At 39.2% G+C, this 27,561-nt stretch overlaps 3 protein-coding genes across 6 annotated transcripts; 2 read left to right on the top strand and 1 right to left on the bottom strand.

Moving 5' to 3' along the window:
• The first annotated feature begins 417 nt into the window (after positions 1-417).
• LOC119898990 (perilipin-2-like) lies at positions 418-4,108 on the top strand. 4 transcript variants are annotated; one of them, XM_038713348.1, is made up of 7 exons: positions 418-489; positions 608-638; positions 1,022-1,226; positions 1,863-1,945; positions 2,060-2,306; positions 2,416-2,546; positions 3,668-4,108. In XM_038713348.1, exons 2-7 carry the CDS (start codon positions 618-620, stop codon positions 4,001-4,003), a joined length of 1,023 nt encoding a protein of 340 aa, XP_038569276.1. In that variant the 5' UTR covers positions 418-489; positions 608-617; the 3' UTR covers positions 4,004-4,108. The 4 variants fall into 4 exon arrangements, with proteins under 4 accessions (XP_038569276.1, XP_038569272.1, XP_038569275.1 ...); XM_038713344.1 differs by having other exon boundaries at positions 2,410-2,546; XM_038713347.1 differs by having other exon boundaries at positions 419-489; positions 2,413-2,546.
• Positions 4,109-5,264: 1,156 nt separating this feature from the next.
• rps6 (ribosomal protein S6) lies at positions 5,265-9,675 on the bottom strand. Its single transcript, XM_038713349.1, has 6 exons — positions 9,532-9,675; positions 8,631-8,762; positions 7,755-7,965; positions 6,451-6,597; positions 5,724-5,881; positions 5,265-5,396 (listed from the first exon to the last, which is right to left on the bottom strand). The coding sequence occupies exons 1-6, from the start codon at positions 9,535-9,537 to the stop codon at positions 5,301-5,303; spliced, it is 750 nt and encodes a 249-aa protein (XP_038569277.1). The 5' UTR covers positions 9,538-9,675; the 3' UTR covers positions 5,265-5,300.
• A 2,993-nt stretch (positions 9,676-12,668) lies between these two features.
• Positions 12,669-26,782, top strand: acer2 (alkaline ceramidase 2). Its single transcript, XM_038713343.1, has 6 exons — positions 12,669-13,050; positions 13,471-13,585; positions 15,918-16,059; positions 16,739-16,876; positions 23,665-23,802; positions 24,266-26,782. The coding sequence occupies exons 1-6, from the start codon at positions 12,937-12,939 to the stop codon at positions 24,450-24,452; spliced, it is 834 nt and encodes a 277-aa protein (XP_038569271.1). The 5' UTR covers positions 12,669-12,936; the 3' UTR covers positions 24,453-26,782.
• Positions 26,783-27,561: the final 779 nt, after the last annotated feature.

The raw sequence follows: 27,561 nt of genomic DNA, 5'->3' as shown, positions 1-27,561 counted from the left end.
CTTCATTAATTAAATACAATTAGGCCTTTTTGGGAGTATTTTAGTCAGTGCACAGATGGATGATCAGCTAAACTGCAAAAATGTGAAATGTGTCAACGAATAATTATACAATAGGCTATATGCAGAATAAATTTAGGAAACTGAATATCGGTTGAGCACTAAATTCCTGAACCTGAACTTCCTGGACATTCATATAGGCTAACTATTCATGACAATTAGATAAAAACATTTTATAATAATAATTTTTGTTGTTGTTGCATAACCACCTTTGTTAGGAAGCCTACCACAAAAGACGAAGACAGAAAAATAGGCTACTTAATAACTGGAACATTGTTTCGTATCATCATGTCTCATAGCCTACCATCGTTGGTATATCGCGAGAACAGCCAGAGCTTCTGAGCAGCATTTAGCACAGGTGAGCGCTAATTACCTACACACCACCTTATGTGAGCGACGGTTTTCCTACGAAGCAGTAGGCTACCTAGGAGGGTGAGTGTTTTATTTTCTTTATCATCCTCTTAAAATGACAAAAGTCCACAAAGAAGTTAACATTTCTAACGTTTACTCATATTAAGCCCGCTTCTTTCCCCCCTTTATCAAAGTGTAGGCTACTAAATATGCCGTCGAACAACAACCAGGTGAGTAGCCTACAATCCAGATAGACTAACCCTCTTCACCTGTACTCACACTGCATCAACGCCTGAATTGCTTTGTCTTTCTGCGGTTTTTTTTAACCCAGTTTGTTGCTTACAATATCTTCCCGTTGAATCATGTAGAAAATAGTGTGATAGATGCGAAACGCAGCAATTAAAGGTCCCTAAAAATATCTAGCCTATTGGAACTGGGGTTTTCCATTTTGATACTTTATTTCGGCAACTTGAAGGTGGTTGTTGGTTTTGAGCACAATAGTCTACGCACATTTTACTTCACAACAACTGTTTATCAATTAAAACATCACTTATTTTGTTCACCTCAAGGAGTGTATCTGGATTTGAGTTTGTTGTCTGCCGTTCTCTTGCAGAAGGTACAGACTGCAGCTGCCAGACTGGCCAAGATGCCCATGGTTCACTCTGCTTGTACCAAGCTGTCGGTCTTGTACATCGACACTAAAAGCACCCACCCTAAACTGAGGTCTGTGTGTGAGGTGCTGGAGAGCAGTGTGACCGCTATAGGCTCAGCAGCCTGTGACAGAGTTTCCCCTGTCATTCATAAACTGGAGCCCCAGAGTGAGTAGCCTACTGTGAGGGCTTACATTTCAGGCTGTACTTGTCATACTCTTATGCATACTGCTAACATTTATGATGTAGCCTACTTTGGATGTGACCAGTGGATTAAAGGAAACTTGCAACTAACGATTATTTTCATTATCAGTTATAACCAAATTTGTTTATAAAATGTCAGACATTTGTGAGAAACACTCCAACACAAGATGCCAACCATTAGTTCAGAATCCAAAGGTGAGCTTACACTTAAACACACACACTTTTTTTTTTTTTTTTTAAACTACAAATTGTTTCTTTTTTGTCAATTGACTAATAGTTAATTGTTCAGTTCTAACATGCATAAGGTTTTTGGGGGCTCTATTTCAGGACAAGCTCAGGACAGAAGCCTGAAGAAAGCTAAAATATGTTTCATACATTAGCAGCACAATTAGTGTATGTGTACCCAAATGAATAATTTATGTCAAGGGCTAATAGTTTTTTTTTGTTGTTGTTTTTTATGTTGCTTTTTCATCAAAAAGATGATGCAGATAATAAAGTTACAGGGTCAAGATCTCTGCCAAAAGAAGACTGCAGGTGCCATTTATTGTAGAAATGAGAAAGCATCTAATAATTGCTTCACTGTCTGGAATATCTCCACAGTTTCCATTGCAAATGATGTTGCATGTAAAAGTCTTGACTGGCTGGAGACTGTGTTCCCAGTGCTTCACACACCCACACAGCAGGTAACCTTTCCTCTTTCAAATCTTCACGAGCCCCACAAAATAACTGCACTATTCTCCCCAAACTGCTCAAGAATCTAAGATTGTCTGTCCTGTTTCTGTCATTGTTTCAAACAGATTGTTGCAACTGCAAAGAACAAGATGCACGAGATCCAGGCCGTGGTGAACATCGCAGCCAGCGGAACTATGGACTGTGTGCAGCACACAGTCACATGGCTGATCGGAAGGATACAGCAGGCTGATGACCAGTCACTTGTTGAGAGAACCATCAGTGTGGCCAGTGCAGGACTGGACTCTACTCTGATCATGTCAGAGGCTCTGATGGACCGAGTGTTTCCTCCCACTGAAGAAGAAGAAGAAGAAGGTACACAGAGTAATGTAGACTTAACTGATGTCAAATGGCTAGATGTGACATTCAGAACTTAAACTCGCCTTTGTCACTCAATATCTTCTCGCTGACTTCACAGAAGAAGCAGCTCACTTGTTGGAGGGTTTTGAGGCAGCCACACTCAGGAGCAGTTACTCTGTGCGACTGGTTTCCCTGGCTGCCAAGCTGTATAGGAGGACCTACCACATGGTTGGGTCCAAGATGCAATCTGTTCAGGTGTGCTGTGAGGACCGTTCAAAGGAATTGACACACTGGGGAATGCGCTTATTTGCTTTCTTGCGAGAGAGAGTTAGAGGTATCACTCCTGTCATCTAATATCTATTGAATATAAAGCTACAGTCGGTAAGCTTAGCATAAAGACTGGGAACTGTGTTAAGGTAAGACGATATCCGATACCAGGCTCACAACTTATACATATCTCGTTTGTGTAGTTCACACAAAACTGACAACTTGTGGTTTTAGGAGGAGTTATGTGCCAGTAGATAACTTGACTTTTTGGCATCTTTTAATAGTATTTTTACGTTCATGGAGTTTCCACAGTGATGATGAGATTAAAGTGGTATTGGTCTTCTCATCTACCTCTGCAAGAAAGCATGAATAAGCACATTTTCCAAAATGTTAAAACTATTCCCTTTTAACAAGAGGTGGAAGGGTGGTTGAGTCTGAAGCAGTAGGCTAGTTATGCTCACGCATTGCTGAAGCAAACAGAACATTAAATTATATAAAAAGAGATTTCATAATGGAGTTATCTAGGAAATAATGTGGTTGTTAAACACAACTGCGAGACTGAACCCTAACAAGAACAAGTATTCACCAGTTTTGGCACAATTAACACCTTTTTTCTTTGCAGTGACAGTTGTACAAGTTTAATGTGACTGTTCACTTAAACATGTAACTCGTGCCAAGAAAGTGGAAATATAATTGTCGTTATTTTATTCAACATAATTTGACTTTTTTTGAATGAATGAATGAAACCATTGGCTGGCCACATAATAGGCCTTTTTCACAGCAGCCACTTTGACTTGTCACAGCATGAATAGCACAGTTGTTACTAAGATCATTAACACTGGCTCAGTTCTATTCAAGTGTCCCAGTGAGCAAGCGCACCCAGTACCAGGACCATAAACTGATGCAGCTAAATGTCGTCATCGGTCTTATTTACACCTGTGCTTTTCCTGTGTCAAAATGTTTTTGATAAAGGGAAAAAAATAACCTTGCACCCATTTTCATTTCACTCACCTGATTAACTTTTTTCACCTCCAAGAGAAATATCTTTTGCTAAATTGAACTTTTTAACTAAACTAAAAGGTAATTTTTTTTTGTCCTTTGCTCAACAGGTCATTGAGAATTTGTGCAGGTCTCCAGGTCTGGTTCAGGACCTTCAGACCAACTGGGTGACCTTGGCCTGGAGCATCCATGGGCTGCCTCGGTATGTGCAGCATCAGCTTGTGTCTGTGTGCTTCTTTATGTCCCAGATGTATAACTTACGCTGCCCGCCATCCAAACACCAGTCTAATCAGGATGAAAGTTGTTCCAATGCTGCTGAGACCACATCATCTCACAAGGATGTGGTCCAGGTCCCCCAACAACCTACACCTATAAGCCGAAAGAGGCGGCCGACCAAGATCGTGTTTGACCGAGGGTGTAATGTTAAAGGATGTGTTCGTCGTTGAGATAGAATACTGTTATTATTTGATAAAGATGTGTGCTGTGCCACAGCTCTTAAGAGAATGCAACTGCAAATTGTCATAAAATAAAACTTTAATATCATGAACTTTGATTCCTCTGAGTCTGGCGGTTGTTGAGGGAAAACAAAATACTGTAAAGCCTACACTCAGTTGCCACTTCATTAGGTACACCTTTCTAATGTAATCTAATCCTAAGTAGGGCTCCCAGAACTGCCTGAATTCTTTACAGTGATGCTGTTTTTCCTCAAGTTCCACCAAACCCCAAAAGGTGCTCTTTTGGATTGACAACTGGTGTACACTTAAGTCATTCTCATGTTAGAGCCAGTTTGGGATGATGTGCTTTGACATGGATTTGAGATTCAAACCGTCCCCATCTGGCACAAACAGTCATGCCTTGGCCAAAGTCACTTGGATATGTTCACACAGCAAGCCTTAAGCTGATGATACACAGAGCAACTTTTAGAGCAATGTTAACAGTAATGAGTAAAGATTACTACGGTAATCCCCTTCCCCCACCACACCGCTGCTATTTGTTCAAAACGGATAGCAAGATTGCTCAAAGTTGCCCCGTGTATCAGCTTTAGTGCTGAACGTAGATGTTGCTGAGATGATTTGAACAAACAAGACCACAGAACTTTGCAACTTTAGCCTGCAGGCTGAACACAGCTGTAGATCACACTTGATGTTTGGTCTAAACAAAACCTGACAGTCTGCTTTCATGCATTGAGTTGCCACATGACTGGCTGATTTGCAGGCCTAAATTGGGTATTGTGTACAAATGACCACTGGAAGTTAGTGCAAAGCTCATTGCACTGACAGTTCATCTAGAACAATGAGGACATCTGAAAATCAAATCTCTATTCTAGATTTAAGCTCAACCAAGGCCTTTTCTTGCCGTTAAGCAAGAAGTGTAGCTTCAAACAGCCCTGTTTTACAAATGACACTGAAGAGCACCTCTTTCCATTTTATGTAGACTGTCAAACTCACTTTAGCATGAATCTTCTGGTTTGGTATTTAATGCAAGTAACCTTACAAAATTCACCACTAAATTCACAATTTAAGAACACTTCCTTTTTTTACAGTTGATGCGCCAAGTGTTTTGGCTCTTAAATTGCAACCAATTACCTATTACTTGGGTTAGGCACCCAACATTGACTTATTAATTTCAAAACTAGTTCAACTGGCAAACCTGTAAAGTACATTTTAATATTTATAGGCAATGGGGTTGAGTTATTACACAGGCAAGTTTCAGCAAAACATGACTTTATTTGACTTTTTGATTTCACTTTTGGCTGGACTCAGACTTGGATGTGGATGCTCTCAGAGAAGAAAGCCGACGCCTCTTGGCAATCTGTTCCTGGCGTTTCTCCTTGGCCTCCTGTTTGCAGGAACAAATGTGTGTCAGTAAAAATGTTTTAACACACCCAAAAAGCTGCCACTGGCACACAAATTAAATCTTCCATCTCACAGCAACATCATAGGATTCATCAACATTACCCAGCAACAATGCAGAGGTTTACTGCTAAAGGCAATTCTTTACACCTATGAGACTACGCCACCACAAAAGTTTCTTTGAATAACCTGAAACCACATACCAATGTTTCATGGTTATTTGAGTAGTGTTTTAAGAGAAATGTTCACAAAAAGCCTCTTCTGTTCTTAGTGGCTAAGCGCTGTAATAAGAGGGGGGGAAACAGAACATTACCTTCATCCTCTTGGCCAGCAGCTTGGCATACTCTGAGGCCTCCTCTTTGTTCTTCTGGGTGCGCTGTCTCTTGAGGGAGATGCGGCGGCGCTTGTGCTGCAGCACGCGAGGTGTCACGAGTCTCTGGATCCTTGGAGCCTTAGTTCTGGGCTTCTTGCCTACCAAAGACAAGGGATGCAGAGAATATGGACAATGCAAACATTACATTTACATTTTATTCATTTAACTGACACTTTTATCCAAACAGACTTACAATTGCTGTATATGTCAGGTCTCTGGAGCAACGTGGGGTTAAGGGTCTTGCTCAGGGACATATTGGTGGATGTGTCACAGTGGGGATTGAACCCGGGTCATGGGATGTGCCAGGTGTGGTAAAGGGGGTTGGACAGTGTGGTTTTATAGATGCAGGCAAGGGGCCAATACTGAGCGTTAAACATCTAGGCTCAGTGAAACCCCTAGCCAAAGTAAACAACTTATACAAGAACGGGGTTTAACAGTTACATCCCCGATAACTCACTCTAATGGCACAGACAGTCATGTGGCACATACTGAAGCTTCAGTGGACATCAACCCCCCCCCCCCCCATGTTTGGTTGTCTGTGACTAATTGGGACAACATGTTTTGAATTTGGTCCAGTATTGAGCTACAGACAGACAAATATGGGAAAATAGGGTCAAAGTTGAAAAATACCAAACTTATCCTTTAAGTAAAAACTGACTCATCTTACCTTCTTTAGTCAGGGGTCTCCTCACAACATACTGCCTAACATCATCCTCCTTAGCCAAGTTGAAGAGCTTGCGGATCTTGCTGGCCCTCTTGGGACCAAGACGGCGAGGGACTGTGCTGTCGGTCAGCCCGGGAATGTCCTTCTCACCTAAGAACAACCAGATCAGGAAAAGATGAGTCAAACGATGAAGTTGCTTAATGGAAAGTTCACTTACAAATTGTAACGCTTACATATGAAGTACAATCACTACAAACAAAAGTCTAGACTTAAAGCAGTTGAGTGTTGAATTCTTAGCTGCTTGCAGCACAAACCTGCAAGATGACTAGGGAGACTTCCTACACTGTGGAAATCTGGCCACACTTTTGACAACTTTTTTTCTGGCAACACTACTGTATTAAGTCATTACCAGTAGCAGTCGTCTTATTCAGGTAGCGTTCCCCACACAGGCTTGCCTGGGCGGACATCCCAGGTACGTTACAAGATGCCGACACGGTGGATATTTTACAAGCGTGGACCAGGTAAATTAACAGTGAACACTGGAGTGCAGATGTCACTCACAAAAACATTGGTTTCCATTATTTGATAGGCTACGTCATTAACAAGCCGGCATGCCGCGTACCTGCTGCCGTGAAAATGGATTGTGGGCAAACAAAATCCACAAAAAAAAAAGTTCTGTGTCTTTTGGCGACTTTGTAAAACATCCTGATGGACAAAGTTAACTGAGCAGGGGGAAAGACGGAGGCGAGGCAAGGCGGTGCGTTTGCATTAAGAAATTTGAGGTTTAAGTGTGTGAGTGAGTGGCAGGTGCAAAGCAGGTGGATTTAAAAATATCCTACTAATTTCCATGGGGATTAAAACATGCTTTCACTGGGCGGTATAATGTGAAAAGGTAAATTTTTTGTGGTTGGGGTATGGACGATGACAGCTTCTATCGGCTCAACCCTAACTCATTCAGATCTCCGTTTATTCCAATATTAGTGAACATGAGATACAATGAGAGAGCAATGCAGTTCAACCATCCACTGATCCTGGATCTGGTCGCATCTGGTAAGCAGCTCCACAGTTACTCTGGCAACACACTGTCCCCCCTTAATGATTACCGACCAATCAGAAAGGGTCTACTGGTGTGCCATAAACATTTACAAGTAAAGCGACATTTCTAAACCCAAGTTTGTCATCTCAAATAAGCCTGTACTGTGCAGCCATTGAGAAGTATCTGTTGGTTTACTTCTTAATAGTTTGCTTCATTACCTAATTTATTTCCCCTATAAAACAGTCCACATGAGCGAGACAGAACACACTACCTTTCTTGACAATGACCAAGTTGAGAACGCTGAGATTGGCGTCAACGATGCAGCCACGGACAGACTTGCGCTTGCGCTCGCCAGTCCTGCGGGGACGGTAGCAAGAGTGGCCCTTGCTGAGAAGAAGGCGCACACGGCCGTGGGTCAGCACACCCTGTTTCATGGGGAAGCCCTGCTTGTCGTTGCCTCCACTGATGCGCACCACATAACCCTGCAGAAGTAGAGAAAAGTTGTTCACTGCTTTTCCTTTTAGGTTACACAATGTCTGAAAATAAAGGATTGCTTACAGAGCACAAAGATCATACTCACATTTATAAATTACACTTAAAAGCAAGGCAGAGGTGGCTAAGCAGCTAAGACAGGTGGTTCATTAAATGCAGGCTTGGTGGATTCATTTCTAGCTCCTCCTGTCCACATATCAAGCGTATCCTTAAGCAGGACACTGAACCCAAACTGCTCCTGATTGCCAGGCCAACGGCTTACGTGCAGTCAACCATTCCCCCAGGCCTTTGACCTCTTCAGATGACAAGCCCAATGTTGGCTTTTAGACTAAATTTTTCAGTGTCTTGCATTACTTTCCTGCCCACATTTAGACTTCAACTTACTGAGTTAACTAGCAGTTTCTCTAAGGATGCAAGGTAATTGAGAGAGCGATGCCGTTACAGTCAGGCCTGGTTAAATGGTCTGGTTGTATCTGGTAAGCAGCTCTCTGGTTTCTCTGGCAACACACTGTCCCCCCTTAATGACTATACATCAGTCAGAAAGGGTCTACTGGTGTGCCACATTGTGTATGATGACTATATAACACATTTCCAGCAAATTAAAACGTAAACTGTGTACAGACAACACTACATCACAGACAGAACATCACAGTACCTTCCACTCATCTCCCAGAGGGTCAGCAGCCACCTCAGTGGCCATGCGCTTCTCATAGAAGGTTCGCAGCTTACGCTCATCATCAACTTCAATCAGCTTCTGGCAGCCAGTAGCGGGGAACGAGATGTTCAGCTGAAAAACAGTTTAAATGTTACTGTTAACTTACCACAGGTACTTAGGAATTACTGAGTGTCTGTATACAATATTATAGACTATAGTCTGTGTCTGCTCTAAATGAAAAGTGAAATGGAATAACTTGATATGAACCTGGAGTTATATAAATAAAATGAAACCATCCTATTGGGTTTCACATAACGTTAGGTCATGAAAGGTTACCAGACGTGCTCATGCAGGTAACGTTAGGTGTGTATCACACATTAACATTTACTGAGGGACGCCTGGTTCATATCATAATTCATAACTGTTACAATATTTGCGTGTCGGAAGTAAAGTCAGAGACAGTTAACGTTGCAGTGGTTCGGAGGCCTGTTAGCTTCTCTGCCAGCTCCGTATTGGCAGCCCGCTAACGTTAGCTCTCTGGACACTTCAAAGCATTAACGATCGATTTAAAGGTTAAAGATATAAAAAGGACGAAGCGGATAACACTTCGACTTCAAGTCACTTTAGTAACAGAAGTCTGAAAACTCTACAGTGATCAACTGAGCCTTGAACTCTGTGCACATTTCTGTCAGTGTGCGGCCATGTTTCTATAGCTCACTTGCCGACAGGATAGTCGGCGCTGGATATTTTATCACAATCAAAGCGCATCCAAAGTGTCAGAGCCGTCGTCGCTACATCAAACTAGTCTGCCTTAAACTTTAGAACCATGGCATCAACCACACAGGAGTATTTAGAACAAAATAGCTTTCAACAGAGATTTATAGTTAGGGAAACATTGTACCTTCATTTTGCCAAACCGGCCCTACGACGGTCCGCCACGGAAAAGAGACCGGATATCCGCTTCGTGGTCTCACATAGGCCTGAAATGTTATCGCGATAACTTGGGTCGCTGTCGTTTGTTAATCGGACTCCAGCTGAAACTCGTTAAACTAAATTCACACCAGAGAATAATTGCCAACGAATGCAACTGCATTAACTGAATAACTGAACATGAGAAATATGTCCTTATCTGTTCATTTATGTATCTTAATTAGTTAGAAAAAATAGATATGTCGTGTAAAAATAACCACCAATAGGCCTAGTTGTAGCTCACAATATGTGTCCATGTAGGCCTATTCATTTATTTGTTTGCATATTGTCTGTTTATCGTTTTTTCATTTCATGTGCAAAAAAATTAAAATTCACAGCAAGATAAACAAATTACATTAATCAATCACATTAGGGATTTGATAACCATGTAGGCTAGGGTAAGTAGGATGAATTAAGGGTGCTTTTCTTTTAATTATTTACACCATGTCCAAGCTTTCTTGCCATAAATGGAAAAAATTGCCCAAATGTGATATATTTCTGTAATAATGAAGATGTTACCTATTCATTTGAAGAATGGTAAATCAAATATGCCAGGGAGGTGTGGCATTGCCCTTTTATTTGGGTAACATTTGTGTTATTGGGACAGCACATCTTATCATTGATTCAGGTTAGCGTAAGCATATTGCTCAATTGAAACTTCATGTTAATTTCTGTTGAAGGTTTAAAAATCGAGCCCTGGCCAAGAACTTTGACTGTGTTTACTGCCTCCACTATCTCCCTCTACTCTCCGCTGACTCCCTTCATCCTGTCGTCACTCCCCTTGTTGTATTTTTTCCTTGCTATTTGTTTGTTCTTTCGCTATGCTCTCCCTTTTCCTGTCTTCCTGCCTCACTGGCACTATTCTACTCTGCAATAGATGAATCGGGATTAGTTATGGATGGGTTAAGAGGTCAAGGCCAAAGAAGAAGAAGACAACTTCATTATTAATTCCTCTAGGGGAAACTTACACTCTGGTGTTATTATTATACGCATTATACACATGCATTAATGTATGGAGAGATGTGAGTCTGAGGGGGCTGCCACAATGTCGGCACCCTTAGTAATTAGGGGTTCAGGGCCTTGCTCAAGGGCACCTGAGGCAGTGCCCAGGAGGTGAACGGGCGGTTCATATGACTGGCCCGTGCTGGACTCGAACTGGCAAAAAAATTAAAACAAAAACCAAATAATAAAAAATAAAAACCTAATGCCAAAAACAGAAACATGATATTAACTTAAATTTTTTTTTACTGATTTTGTTGTATAATCCTGTTTCCATCAAGAGTTTGTGCAATTTATTAGCTATGAATTAAACCTAGCAAAAGCTTATGTAATTTCCCCACCTTATGCTTTGCAGGATCAACTTTCCTGTTTGGTGCTTGCATCGCCCACCCATATGATGTCACAGCTATGGCTCAGCAAAAAAAATATCACTCATCAGGCGAGACAATTTGCCTGTCCCATTTTAAATTATGTTCCAATCACCCCAAGTTCACTCCATATACATCAACAGGGGGGCATTATTGAGTCATTATGATGATTTGTCCGCCAGAGGGTGCCAGAGAGTAGAAAAGGAGCTATGACATAATGTCACTCCACTTAAAGAAAAATCTTTTGAGTTCATGAATGCAATAATCTTTAAGAGAACTGATATCAGACTATCATGTCACAGGCTGCTTTTGTATGCATGAAAACTGCTGCTGAACAATTTTTTCTTTATAAAGTTCATGGAAGAGATTACAGAATTCTTTATGAAAGGTTGAAAAAATGTGCATAACTTTTCCAAAATCTTGCCATATATTTAAATAAAAGTCATTAAGTATAACAACAGTATACAGGCTCAAATGGTTTCATTTATCTGTCATAAAAATACCTAAAATGACTTCTTCACTTATATTTCAGTTACACCAACAATACTAGAAAACAGTCAGGCAATAAACAGTAACTGATCTGTTCTGTCACTGTTTTCATCTCAGAAAATGCAGTAAATCCAGTTTGGTCCAAATCACTGTCAAAGAAATTTATTAAATGTTCCAAGACTTTACAACTAATGTTAATCTAGCCTCTTAAAGGAATAATAAGTGTACACATTTTCAGCACTAAACAATACAGACTTGTTTTGCAATTTAACATTCGAGACCATCTTGCTACATGAGCACACCAGTCACCACACCAGTCACCACACCAAATCGGTGTGAATAGTGCACAAGAGATGAGAGAACAGTTGACATGAGCCAGATGTTAGCTTTCACATATATAGCCCTACATACAGTATGTGTTTTTCTAAAATATTAAAAATATTCCTTGGTTTTATTCAAGGACTGAACAACATTAATCATATGTAGAATGTGTCATTAATGGGAAGAGATAAATGATCAATGTCAATAATGTGAATATTGAATGCCAGAGGCGTAAAGTGAAGAGGCAAATTTCCCCTTCCCTACTTCAGCGCCCTTGTTCGGACCACACTAGTCTTCAAGCCAATTGATCTCAACTACACACCTGTAAAGTTTTGTGACTGCATCATCACAGTTGTGACGCTATATCGCATTGACAAAATCTGTCCACAGACTGTCACATAAACACCTGGCAAAGTACCCAAAACTGCTTCTGGTTGTTACAGTAGGTGTCTCCAAGGCCACATTTAGCCATGATGACACACACACACACACACACACACACACACACACACTGGTAAATATTATCAAAATATCAGCAATTAATGCCAGTGAGTCATTCTTACAACTTCACTGTTGGATAGCTGAAATTAAACATGTAGGTCATAAGAAACACTGTTGCAACATTGATATTTCTAATGCAACATTGTTTCATCCCTGATTGAAAAGTGTCTTTTTACATGTTTATTAATACATATTTTAAATCATTGTTTGATTTTCATCATGCCTCTCTTAGCTGGTTGATTAGAGTTTATATTAGAAGACAAAATAAACGGTGTTTTCCGGGTTCAGGACCGTTGTTGTCACGTTTCACCGAAAGAGGAAACTGATAGTAGTGAACCCTCTTGCAGCGCTTGAACACTCTTTGGCTACAGCCCGAGCAGCTGTCACAGTACACTGTACAGTTCTGAGCGTCACGACAAGTAGGAGGCTTTGCGGAAGGACAGGCGCTTTAAAATGCAGCTCAGCGACGATTTGTTTTGTGTATGACATTGTCAGATGTACAATACGTGTCGGGTCTCAAACGTTAAAATCTAGCGTGAGAACAACGAGCAGAGAGATAGTGACTTTCCTCAAAGGCGTTTTGTTTTTTTGAAATCGCCAAAGCTGACGGCAGAGCGTTGTCTGCTCTGCACGGTCCATCCGAGAGAACTAGTCCGGACATGAGTACCGTTAATCTGATTTTTTGGGACCAGTTGCAGGCTGGCAGCTCCGATGTGGACTGGTGTGAAGGCAATTACCTAATTTACCCGAGCATCGCTGAATTTTACAACACGGTTGGTTTGAAGTCGTTGTACTTTTAGCTAACGATATGTGCTTTTTAAAAATGATTGTTTTGCCTAATGCTGTTTTGTTTACGGTCACAGCTAGACCACAGCTTTTCTGTCTTTGTTTTTCTTTGTATTGCACTGCTTTCTTATTAGACTTATTATTATTCTCCGGTTAGCTACAGCTAGCTGTGACTTATGCTGACTTTCAACAGTTTGACTGCTTTTCAGCTTCAGCATCATGATATTTACTGCTAGCATCAGGTTACAAATGTTCCTTATTTTTCATTTCCACTGCCTGACAGTTTGTAAAGGACCGCGATTCCCGCACACTGGTCAACTTTTGACAAGCACGTTATCATGGAGCTACATTACCAGCTCAACTGTGATGTATTTTTGCTCATAGCTTCCCTTTGTTTATCATTTCAGATCAGCAACATTTTGTTTTTTGTTTTGCCGCCCATATTAATGTGCTTGTTCCGCCAATATGCAACACATTTCAACAGTGGGATTTACCTCATATGGATTCTACTAGTTGTAGTTGGTAAGTTGGCTGGCATTAATGTCATTAATGTGTGTGTGTTCAACTTTGTGGTAGTGGGACACCATCATCAACAAACCATATTCCCTTAGCTAATACTTTATATATTTTGTAAATTGTTAGACTAGTATAAAGCGTTTTTTTATATGACAGTGAATGTAATTTAAGAATCAAGCTTCTGTTGTGAGGTCGGTGTATTTGAATGTGGTCTGTAAAACTAATAAAGTGTAGGTACATTACTGCTGAAAAAAGTAATAAGTTTAGTGGTGACAGTTTTGATAATTAAAAAGGTTTTTTTTGTCTTTTGTGATAGGCTTTTGGAGACTTAGCCGGACAAAATAAGCAATTCAGATATGTTAATTTTGGCTCTGGATGTTGTGAGAGCAATACATTTAATAATAATCTGCAGATCATTCGATAATGAAAAGAATCAATAATTGCAGGTCTAAAATATGCAAAACATTGTGAGTTCCTAAACAAAGAACATATATATATATATCTCAGTTATAGGGTTCAATACTGGTCAGCCCACAATCTGAAACTGCAACCACAACAACGTTGTTAGGATGTGGCTCTCCTCAGCTGTGGCCCTCTGTTATAGCTTTAAGTTATCCTGAATTGACATTTTACCCTTTTAGAAAAACAGGCTTATTCACTGGCCATATGAATAAGCCTATTGCCTAGATTTCATTTGATTTGACACTCTACTCACGCATTAAATCATGCTACTGTATGTAAATGACAGCCCGAAAGACATTACAGTGCCTTGTGGCCATACTGCTGCTGTGAAAACACTGTGGCTGCACTGTCAGGATAGATAACCCGACAGACCTCCCTCTGTTTCTGAGACGTGACCTTACTGGACAACTATAGTTGTTTGAAAGGATTTTGCATAACTGACGTAGCTGCACGAACTTGAACCATGGGGTCAGATGTAAAATAGGACATTTATTCCCATTGTGTATAGTCTTGTCTTTCCCATCTCTTTCTGTTTAACAACTGTCTTCCAGACTAGTGAGCAAACTTGAAGGGAAGTAAAAGCAGCCCTCATATTTTCTTTCATACATTTCTTGTTCCATACCACAAAGGATTATGTAGGAGTCCATTATTGGAATTTGGAGCCTGGTAAAGCGCAAAACAAACAAAAAAACAGCTAACAAGGGGTTACATGGTTTCATCTCTCTGTCTCTGTAGTTGGGACGACCTTTGACTCAGGCAGAAAAACAACCCTAGGTTCAGCATTAAGGTGCTTTTCTTTTTTTTTTTGGCCTTGGCTGTCCACTGCGTTGCCAATATCAGTACATACATAGTGTTTCCAGGAAGAGCTGCGACTAACCATTGTTTTTTATTATTGGTTAATCTGCTGATTTTTTTTTCTTGATTAATCACTTGGTCAGAAAATAGTGGAAAGTACTTGTCACAATTTTGTTTTGTCCAGTTAACATTGAACCCCCAAATATGAAGTTTGCTATCTCAGAAGATTAAGAAAACCAGCCGATGTTTACATTTGAAAAGTTGGAACCAATTAATGTTTGGCATTTTCATCTATTAAAATATTTGCTGATTCATTTTCTATAGATCGACTCACTGATTTAATGAAATAATTGCTTCTGCTCTGATTCCATGAGCAAGTTAAGGCAGTCGCTGCATATATTTTTGTCATGACTGCCAGTAACATATGAGTATGGTGACAGGTCGTCATGATAAGTAACTTCAGACTAAGAGCAGCGGCCCCTTTTGGTTAAGACGTTTGTTTAAATATAGAAATCTCCTGTAGCGCCTGTTATCAAAACTGATTATGCTGTTAATAGAAGGTCTGCTGGGCTGTGATAACAAACTTAATGATCCACTCTTCCACAGCATTTCACTATAACAGTAACACTGGTTTGTAAGCAACATTTATCAGTGTTTCGTCACTAAGCTGCCTCTTTGTGTTTCAGCACAAAGTGAGCTACAATTATAGATGACTCAAGGTCAGTCTTGTCCCTCACATCCCAGAAGTCAGTCACTTATCCTATCTTTTCTTTTTTCTTTTTTTTTTTTTTTTTACACATGTAATCTGTTAGAACTGGTCTCATTTAGGAGTGACATTTGCAACTTTCTATCATTTCAGTTACGTTCTCCAACTGATAAATGGAAATGGGCGGTAACCTTGACAAATCATAGTTTTGACTGATCATAGTGGCCCTAAAATGGACGATATAAGATCCACAACTGGTCACATCTGAGTGTCTTTTAAAAGATGCACGCTCATTAATCCAGCCTTGTTAACACACTGAACAACTTTGGATGACCTCTCTTTTCTGACAGTTTTTTCTGTGTCTCTTCCTTCCAGGTATTGGATCAACATATTTTCACGCCACCCTCAGCTTCCTTGGCCAGATGTTGGATGAGTTGGCCATCTTGTGGGTGCTTATGTGTGCCATTGCCATGTGGTTCCCCAAGAGATACTTACCCAGGATGTTCAGGAGGGATCGGTATGTTGACCCATGAAATGCTGCATCAGAATAACTTCCTTTTAGAAGCTTTAAATTGGTGTGTGGGCGTATAAACACACTAGTCCAACCATGTGCCTTTATGAGCTGTATGTGTGCAGTTTTTCATGCCAGCTCATCACTACAGCAGCTAATTTACATGCCTTCAACTGATCACAGATCACAGAATTCAGATGAGGAACTCATCTCTGCTTTTTGCTTAGTGCTTAGTGTGTCAATGGACTGAAACTCTGCTTTTTCCACATTTTAACATTAAAACAAGTTTCACTTTTTATCTGGTATTTCTGGCAGACATGCAGCATTATTGTTGAGCAGGTAAATCTGTGGTGCTCACGGTTTTGTCATATGATGTGTGCACTGCAATGACTCCCTGTTTAATAATAGGCCTGTCCAAGATAGCTGACACCAGTAAAAGCTGCATCACATGTCTTTACTTCTCTTTTCACTGTCATTGAGCTGTCATGGCTGCTTCTTTCACTTTAGGCTGCCACTTAAAATATTCTCCTCGTAGCCCAGAGATTGTTGTTTATTATCCAAATGTTGTTGTGTTATAGTGCTGTCTGAGTCATCCCCGCATTCTTTCTGAATTTCATAATGCTGTTCACAGAGTGCAAAATTGCTGCAATAGTGTTGCTCTGACTTGTTTTGCTTTTCAATCCAGGTCGAGGTTTAAAGTGGTCATCGGCATCTTGTCAGGGATCACGACCGGGCTGGCCTTCGTTAAACCTGTCGTCAACTCATTGTCACTAATGACCCTGGGCATCCCCTGCACCGCGCTGCTCATTACTGAGCTTAAACGGTTAGTGCAAAGGTTTTCTTTTTAAACAGCAGAGATGAGTTTTCTCAACTCAAGGTTCACCTACTTAGCCGTTCCACCAACCAAAGAGGGCCGTGGGATATGGCCAAATGTTTGGGCATAGCTAAGTAAGTGACCCTTGAGTTTAGAATCTTTATCACGGTAAACGCTCAATGGCCACTTTGTTAGGTACACCTTGCTAGTACCGGGTTGGATTCAGAACTGCCTTAATTCTTCATGGCATACTTTCAACAAGGTGTTGGAGACATTCCTCAGAGACTTTGGTCCAAATTGACATGATAGCAAATTGACATGATAGCATCACACAGATTTATCGGCTTCACTTCTACGATGCGAATCTCCCCTTCCACCACATCCCAAAGGTGCTCTATTGGATCGAGATCTGGTGACTGTAGAAGCCATTAGAGTACAGTGAACTCATTGTCATGTTGAAGATACCAGATGATAATGAGATGATTTGAGCTTTGTGACATGGTGTATTATACTGCTGGAAGAAACCATCAGAGGATTGGTATACTTTGGTTTCATAAAGGGATGGACATGGTCAGCAACAATACTCAGGTAGGCTGTTTGCATTTAAACGTTGCTCAATTGGTACCAAGGAGCCCAAAGTGTGCCAAGAAAATATCCCCCACACCATTAAACCACCACCAGCCTGAACCATTGAAACAAGGCAGGATGGATCCATGCTTTTATGTTGTTTGTGCCAAATTCTGACCCTACCATCTGAATGTCTCAGCTGAAATCGAGACTTATCATGCCACATTCAAAGTCACTTAAATCCCCTTTTTCCCCATTCCGATGCTCCGTTTGAACTTCAGCAAGTTGTCTTGACCACGTCTACGTGCCTAACTGCATTGAGTTGCTGCCTTGTGATTGGCTGATTAGCTATTTGTGTTAACAAGCAATTGAACAGGTGTACATAATAAAGTGGCCAGTGAGTGTAAGTTAAGAATAAACATCCACACTCAAACTACTCGCTAGTTTCAAACCAAATGTACTTAATTGGGTTCTACCCTTGAAATGTGAGAAATGTGTATAGCAGTTGTTAGGAAACATCTGTAGAACATCTAATCAAAAGCAATAAACTATGTACTGAAGGTAGTCACTGTAGCTGGCAGGTAGTTTTAGTGGGGCAAATGATGAATTCAAAGTTACCAGACAATAATTTATTAATGTAGGTATCACTTTGTTTTGTTTTTATACATAAATGGGTAATAGATGTGTATTTCAGAGTTAATAATATGCATGCAGTTTAGAATGAGTTATACATGAGAATTGTACTTACTTGGCAGATGTTATTCTGTCATTTAGTCTAACAACGTTTATATAATGATGTGGGTTTTGTAATTTGAGGTGTATCGTGTGTTTTTTTATTTTTTTATGAAATGTAATTTCAAATCTTTCAAATCTTTACTATTATTGAACAATTCAGACGTGTTCCATTACCTCTTGTACTCTGAACAGGTCTTACATTAGCAAGCTAACGTCAGCTATGCAGGGGTTACACCTGACAGTTAGTAGTTGTAAATAATTCTCAACAGCTAAATTCTGCGTGAGAATGCAACCCGTTTAGTTGGATCTATCAGCAGATATGAATGACCATGTCTGTGATTCAATGTTGTCTTGTCAGTGAAATCAGTTGCTGGAATGTGAAGTTGTTCACAGGGCAGAAGGCAAACTGTGTCAAGATGTAGTTCCTGTAGTCTACAGTAAATTAACATGTCACCTTTGGCCTTTTGTACTTACATTGTCTAATGACATGTTGTCTGTTACAAGCTAAGTATAGGGCCTTACGAAGTGCAGGAATGTTCCTGAAGCCACACAAGCCACTCATGCCCATTTGTTTGTGTGTGTGTGTGTGTGTGTGTGTGTGTGTGTGTGTGCACGCGCGCTTTCCTCCGTCACAGTAATGTGGAGCTGCTATGTTGTTTCCGTTTCCCACATCCCTTACTTGCAGTCAGTCAGTTAGTCAGTCAGTCAGTCTTGTAACCTTCAGTCATCTATTGTTCAACCTGTTAATAATTCTTGACATTAGTGCCAGTCGTCTATTGCAGCTGCTTGTTTTTGTTCTGCTTAGCGAGAGAGAATTCCTGGCTGATGGACTTTTGCCTTCAGAAATGACAGTTTTGTGGTTGTTTGCTTTTTTATTGTAGGGCTTGTTCAGGTCACTTCCAGTTGTACAAAAACAACTTGCCCATTACAAATATTACACAACTGAAAGGGTTTGAAGCATAATAAAAGTCATAGTTACTCACAAAGTACAGTTATGATACAAAACAATCAAAAGTTATTATGTCTGAAAACATTAAGTTTGTTTATGTGAGTGCAAAGTAAATTTTCACATTGAAAAAATAACAGGTGGATACCATCCATAGAGTGTATTATACCAGCTATTTATTATTTAAAACTTTAATTGAAACAACAGATATAGTTTCACTCATAATTGAACTCTGCTATCTTGTTGGCTTTTAAAAAACACAAGTTGGGGTGAAAAAAACAACCCATAAATACTGTATACAAAATGATACAAAGTGTCCTCAGGGATACACAAAATAAATCTTCCATATTCCATACACATATTTATACATGCATCTCCAAATTTACATATCAGCAAATAAATATACCATCAATTTGATCTGCCCATGTTTGAAAAATATCTATTAAAAGTTGTTTTCTCTAATTTCTCATATTTTGTCAGTGCTTAAAGGATGATTCTGGTTTATTACAACAGTGTATTCATCAAGTTAATTGCGGAGCTCTTAATGTGAACTCGGATAGGGCAAAAAGGGCACAAGCAGTCCAACAATGATTTTGAACGCATTTGGAAATAAAACTTATTTTGTAAAGAAAAGACATTTTGGCTTACCCCCAAAATAGGGGTGTTTGGTAGCCTGGTGGCTAAGATTCATACCATATACTGTGGCAAATATTTTCTGTCTGTATCTCTACTGTGACCTATACTATAAAGGCAAAATGACATTATAAACCATATCTACCATACAGCTATGAGCAAACACATTTTCCTATTGCAGTGAGGGGTTACTACCAACTATGCTCATTTTTAGTTTTACCTCAGAAAAAAGTGTTTTATATCATCTGGCTTGTTTACAAACAAGTCTGATGGCTTGTTTCCGGTCTTGTCAGATTTATGTATAGCGCCATGTTTCCAGATCTTAGTAATTAACTCAGTAAGTACAGTGTTATAACATATAGAATCAAATGACAAATTGCTTCTTGTCTGTGGCTCATCATCAAAAGTCAACTTTGAAAATATGACTGTACGATATGTTGTTATTCATTAATCCAGTTTGATATTGATGTTGTGTATTCAATCTATGCCTGGTATATCGTTAAATTTATGAAGACCATCTCCAGTGTCTTTGATAAATATCAGGCCTTGTCTTACTGACCCAGTGGAGCCTCTTCCTTTCTTTTCCCCTGAGTGAGAGAAGCCTCTCAGCAGTGCTTCACCCCAGACAGGCTCCCCTTTCCTTCACTTAATCTTTGCCTCCAACAGTCAAACTCTCCCAGCAGCAGTCCTTGTTTCATGGCATGTTTCTTGTCTTACATGCTTCTGTTGTAAGCTGATAGGCATAGTATCTCAGATATCCGCCTGTGTGGCGATGGTTTTGTCAGTGTGTGTTTGTTATCAGGAAGGGGGTGTTGGCTAACTTATGGCAATTGTGCTGTACGTATGCAAAGGCGGTTACTGAGCCTACAGCTGGCTTGTACATGATGCACAGTCAGTATTTGCTCTCATGGGTATTGAAACACTTAACAGTATCATACAATATTGCAGACAATTTAATGGCCTGTTTCCCTCTGAGAAGACAAATGTAGTACTTCCTGTTGCTGATGAGAAGCCCTGACACCGTTTCTTTGCACTCTCTCTCTGTCTGGGCCAATTATGAAACATAATGATAGTTTGACAGTTTGGTTCATTAATTGACTTACTGCACTTAAAGTGAGATTGTGTAACTTTTAAAAGAACAAATAACACAATATTCCTCTTACAAATGAAAGGTTTAATCAATAAGCGTTCAAATGCAGTCTTCCTCAATTCAGTACACTCAGAGGGTTTTGCTGCTGCAGCCTTACTTACTATAGTCAGGGATGAGCAGTAGCTTACAGCTTATGTATTGGGGTTAAGTTACTTAGCAATATCTACCCAAGGTTTGATACCATTTCTGAGACACTTAACTGACTTTATCACTCCATTTATACTTGGTATTAATATGTGATCTGTTATCCATATAAGGAATGTGTTAATGCAAGGTGATTGGATCTGCTTGGAGGAAGTCTGGCTCACAATGTACTCAGATCTTAGGTAGGTTTAAACACAATCTTTAGCCTACAATGTGCTGGCATCCATACACAACATAACAGTATAGAATCAGAAGAAGGAAGGAGCTTTATTGCCAAGTAGTGTTTCACACATATAAGGAATTTGCTTTGGTGATAAGGTGCTACACGTGGACAAACATACAGTTGACATAAAGAAATGTAGAAACATATAACAAGTTATATAAGAATAATAACAGAATAGAGAAAAATAATACAACTATTTACAGAGAAAGAACAATGTGGCAGATATTTACATGTGCATTACTCCAGTTTGTGTTGTATAAAGAAAGAGAATGCGCCATGAAAGCGCCAAAAGAAGCGATATTACATTTGCAGAATTCACAAGAGGGGACAAATTATTAAGAATTTGTTGTAGACAGGGTAAACTTTGTGAAACACTAACTTAACAACTACATAATTTTTAAGGGAGGACTTCTCTGGTGAACTTGCCGCCTTCTTAAATTCCTCACGTGCAGGATTTGTTCAGAAGGACAGAGATCTGATCTCAATGTGGAAAATGAGAACACATTAAAAAATACCATGTGTGAACTCAAAGGCAAGATTGGATTGCTTATTATCCGGATACCTTGTACGGATGCAGATGGTGTCAATGGAGTGTTTAACTCTTCTCTACTTGTATCATTGTTGTATTACACTTTTAGTATCAAAGCTGCGTAAACTAATATTTTTTATATTAACAATGGATCAGTTGACAACATAAAACATAAAAGGATATTCAATTTCAGAGTCACATTCATCAGCTGCCCAGAAATGAATGCTAAACAAATGTTTGCTAATACATTTGCAATAACGGCTTTATAGGGTGCCAATAGGACAATATTGTATTTTCAGCTTGTTATGCTGCCCACAAGTGACCATAAAATGAATCAATGAATGCAAGTTCAACCTTTATTGCCACTGTTGCTGCTGTTCAGTAAAAGTAACATGAGCTGGCTTTAAAATGGCAAAACTTCTCTTCATTGTCACAGAGCCATCATGGCCGCTCCTTCACTTTAGACTAGCACTTAGAATTTACCATGCGTCTGCAGCTGAGTGATGCTTGTTGTTTATCAAAATCTTATTGTGTTGTGCTTTCTGGAAAGAGTTTGTGTTATCTCAACATTCCTTTCTCCTTGAAACAATGGTATCGCAAATTAAAAGCTTGTAAAATGGTATGCCTTCATCACATGCGCTGTTTTAGGGAAGGTGACAAACTGCGTCACAGTGACTAAACGGTTACATCATCAACACAGCTTAGTCAGACTTCCTTGCCCATGTCTTTGTTTTGGCAGTCAGTGTTTGCCTCAGCCAGCAGCAGGGCTGTAGCTGGTATGTCTAAAAAGGAGGACAAGACTAAGAATAGTTTATCAGCAGCACTCTGGGTTAGCACATGTCTCTGTAGGTCAGTGGTGTGTCCACTTGGAGATATTTGGGAAGAGAAGTAGACCAGAATACTTGCCTCATAGTCCTGTCAGTTCCCAAAAAGAAAGAGAAGATAATCACCCTGTCTAAAGATAAGTGCGTTAACCTACACTCCCTGTATGATCTGGAATTACAGTGCAAATCCCTTCCCTCTGGGAGACTCGAGAGGCCTAAGGCTAGAAAGATTTTTTTCTGAATGTCTTTAATTCCCAATCCAACTAAAATTTTCAACACAAATTTCTTAATTTTTATTTTTTTTGATTGTTACATGTCTTAATGTAATATTCTACAATATAACATTGTTTCCACTACGATGGACAATAAGCTGTTGTATTGTTAATAATAAAATTATCATAGTCATCTACTGGTACATTCACGACAGATTTACAAAATATAATAGACACTAAAGACACTATAATCAATATGTTCATATTAACAATGGATAGCTTTGATCGTCTTTCAGCTCAATGTTTTAATTTTCCCGCCCATAACTCTTTTTGGTTGTGGTCCAGTCTCATTTTCAGCCATAGCAGGCAGCTGTTTTCAAGGACATAGCTCTAAAAACCTACTGTATCCTACCTTCCCAGCACCAGACAGCAGACAAAGTCAGCGACTAGCTGGTGAAGAAAGTGGAGCATCTGAAGAGCCAGATATTAGTAAATGGCGCTAATGGAGACCAAAAACAGAGCTTAAAGAGAGTGTATATTGGACTCCCATTCATAAGGTGGAAAAAAACACTCCACTCCAAGTGAAAGATAATGTTTCTCTGTAACTGCTGGATCTGTAAATTAGCAACTATTTGCTCACACGTTCCACATATCGACTTAATAGGTGATAATACTGTATCAGTCAGTTTACAGCTGGTTTCCATGGCCAAATAGTATTAAGTATTTTACATTCATGTTCAAGTTAAATGATCCCTTGTTGCTTTTTTGACTTGCCCCCTAGTGTTTTAACAGTTGTACACATACATTTCTCAGTGCTCTGTTTGGTCATTGCAGGTGTGAAAACCCACGTGTGTTCAAGCTGGGCCTGATCTCAGGGATCTGGTGGGCACTGGCTCTGCTTTGCTGGATCAGTGACAGGATATTCTGTGAAATGTGGTCATCTGTCAACTTTCCCTACTTACACTGTGCATGGTAAGCTCAAAGACAACTCAGAATAGTTAGTATAGTTTTGACTATCATTAACGTTATCATTTATACAGTTTATGCACTAAAAGTTAAATTATTATTATTATTATTATTAAAGTGCCTGCTGTTAAAATGTCTATCTTATAAGATGTGAAAAAATCTGCCAGTGCAATGAAATTACTTCAACTTATTTCCAGTAGAATTTTCCAGAAATTAGGATCTGGATCTTGAACCATGAAAGAATAAGTTACAATGCTGCATTAAAATAAAGAAAGATTTAACTGTGCAAAAAGGGAAATTTTGCCAAATACCAGAAAAATGTGGTGATTTGCATTGAAAACAAGTAGAAATAACAAGTAGAAATATTCTTTCTTTGCTGATGACTGCATTGTTACTATCCTGCACTTGCAAACACATAATGTATATTTAGTTCAGTTTGGGATCAATTAAACTCCTCTTGCTCTTACAGGCACATCCTCATCTGCCTGGCTTCCTACTTGGGTTGTGTTTGCTTCGCCTACTTTGACGTTGCGACTGAGGCCCCGGAGCGGGGACCCGTCATCATGTTTTGGCCCAACGAGAAATGGGCCTTCATTGGCGTGCCCTACGTTTCCTTGCTCTGCGTCCACAAAAAGTCTACTATCAAGGTGACTTAAGGTGACCTGAATCTGCTGCTCTGCTGGTCGTGCTTCAACACTTCTCATCAGTACAAATCCAAACAAGACGCCCCACTGTGTCTGTTAGACGGGTTGCCGCCACTTGGTGCTGTTGTGACTGGGCAATGTAGGGGATGCACATTTTGGCTAACCATTAAGGATTTTCCGTTTCCTGTTTCTGTCCCTGGTGTGGTTTTAAATACACAGCAATGTTTATGCAACTCTGTCAAGGAACAAAAAGTGTCACAAATTAGTCCAACAGGACACACGGTAACTTTAATTAACACCGTATCAAAGCCAAGAACCCTTTATAGTGAACCAAGACCTTCTCAGGCTTTGCTTAAGAGTTCATGTAGATCATGTACGTATTAGTATTATGCATGTCAGGCTTCTTTAAAGAGAAGATTTTGTACATTTTATAGTAACTTAGAAAACCTCATTATAAAGCGTTGTAAAGCCTTTATAAATATGAATATAGCATCTCATAGGTGCAGTCTGGACATTATGAAACCATGTTTAGAAACAATAAAGCACTGGATTCTGTGATTAACTGTGATTAACGCATAAAGTGCTCAGGCTTCATATTGTATTGCTTAGCCAAACTTGCTATGCTCAACGAATCAACAAGCTTGTTTATGTTACAGACGTGTTACAAGAAGGTGTTTCGCACAAAGCCTTATGTGTTTTAAATACATAATGGATTCAGGCTGTTATACCTGCCCTCTTTATCGACAGGCATTTTCATTTAAACGTCAGAGACACTATAGGCTTCTTTCTGTCATAGGTGTGCTATGTTTTACTGCCAGCATGCCATTGTGATTGTTCAAGATAGTTTATTAGAAATGTATTTAATATATTCCTGTGTATAGATATATATTTTAACTAACAATGCAAGATGCAGTTATTTTCAGTAATGTACATTTCTGAATGATCAGGTACCATTTCATATTGGCCAAAACCCAAAGAACCCAAAAAATTAATGTGAGATTAAAATGTATTGAAATATGATTGACTGCTCAAGGAAGTAATTATATATTTTGCACAAAATAAAGAATCGTTCTCAAAAGCCTTTGGCTAAATGCACGGCCTGTAGCATTTCAGAACATGATAATTACAGTTATATACTCAAAGATTTGCTTGCTAATGTGCAGCTTTTGATTCTTAAGTCTTCACGACACATTTCGTCTCCACTCTTAAACTCCTCTTCAGTGTTATTTATTGCCGATTCAGTATTTTAGACTTTGTGCTAAATGTAACATTTTGACAACTGTGCAAAAAAGCCTTAATCAAACAGGATAATGGACTGCAGAAGCAAAAGAATGTACACTGTGTGCTTGTGTGATGTATCTGAAACTGCTCTAAAAGGGGAAGAACAAATGTACATGAGGTTTAGGTTATAGCAGGTAAAGTTGTGGGACAGATTAGGTTTTATTACTTCTGACCTAGTCTTATTCATCAGTGTTCATTTGACTGAAACGTTGTGTATGTGTAGAATATAAAAGGGAGGTTTGTCAGGTGTTGCAAAGCTAAACACTAACTCTGAAAGACAAGGATCACCAAAGCTTTTTCACTACAAACCATTGTTTTGAATGTTTTTCTTGAAAACTGCCTCAAGCTGTTTAGCCAATATTATTTTACTCATGTCCTCCTGCTTCTGGGAACTCAGTCCGCTAAAGTCACTTATGCTCACATGAAGGATCAAATGAAGGATCGTGATTTACAAAGAAAAAATATTTTCTGAAGTGATATTTTTTAAGAACATGAAGTATTTTGTGAAATTCAAAACAATTTATATTTTTCTAAGTGAAGTGCAGCCAGAAATTGAAGGGTGAATGGTTTTTGATATTGCATGATTACTACCTTTCGTATTGCCAAATATTATTATTTTTTCTCTTCCTTCTATCTTCAAGAGAAACTATGCGGACAGTATTGACAATGTAATGAAGTCGTAATAGTGCCCAAGAATACTTGCATTTTGCTGCAAATCGTGTTGAATCATAAGTCTAACCCATGATGCTGGATTGTTTGTAAGTCAGTGACTCTCAGATAAAGGAGTTTGTGTGAACAGGACAACCTGTTTAATGCTGCCCTCTGCATTGGGATATTTGTCTTGGCATGAGGTGTGACTATGATCTCATAACCATTGAGTCTTTTTTTTTTTTTTTATGTGTGTAGAAATATCCATTTTTCTCTGCCTGCTTTGACAATAGAGACAAACTGCACAGAAATATTTATTTTCATAATTTATCCTGTTTTGTAAACAACCATTTGTAATAGATTAGAATATTATTTTACTTTATGCAATAAACCAAGCCAGTACTTAAAAATGATGACTAGTGTTTATTTTACAAATGATGTTGGCATAATGCATGCATCATCAGTATTTGCCTTTAATTATAGTTTGTAGTGCATGTAGTGCAGCCGCCTGAGGATTGCCACTCATGACGCACATGAAACGTTTTGCCACCAGGGGGCAAAATCTTGCCACATGTACATTATTTTATTTTTCTCAGCACTGAGAACCCTAGAACAACCTTCATTTTCCAGTTAAAGAAAACTAGATAAGTCCGAAATGTGTGATTGAAGTTACTTACAGGCGCTGTCTTCCACAGCACAACAAAAATTACAAATGTACAGATTTTTTAGACATACACTTGCAATTTTATTATGTGTAAATGGTAGCAGTACAGGTAATCTGTATGCGCTTTGCAGTAAAATACATTTAGCAACAAGTAACATGTACAAAAGAATACAATGAATAAAATACAAGAAGGTGCAAAGGGCAACAAAAGAAAAGAGAAATACAAGGAAAAAACGGGCTGCTCCCAGTTATTCACCCCGCATCCATTCTGCAGACACAAACACCCACTGTAACTAAAATGGATTTTTATTTTATTTATTGAGACAGATGTGATAAATGTCATCATCAGACATTTTTTTCCAAAGAGTAAATTAACTAAAACACCTTTTATAAAGCGAGATCTAAACTAGATCTTTGCTGATGTGTAAATATAAACTAAAACATCACTTCTACTCTTCTGCTTTAATTCTCTTCTTGGGTTCAGTCTGCTTTTAATGGTGAAGCACATTTTAGGAATAGATTACAGAA

Source organism: Micropterus salmoides, unplaced genomic scaffold, assembly GCF_014851395.1.
Source record: "Micropterus salmoides isolate LMB-PRFRI ecotype aquatic unplaced genomic scaffold, ASM1485139v1 Ms_hic_scaffold_12, whole genome shotgun sequence".
Taxonomy (NCBI): domain Eukaryota; kingdom Metazoa; phylum Chordata; class Actinopteri; order Centrarchiformes; family Centrarchidae; genus Micropterus; species Micropterus salmoides.
The sequence above is the reverse complement of the archived record's forward strand: the minus strand, read 5'-3'. Positions and strand labels throughout refer to the sequence as shown.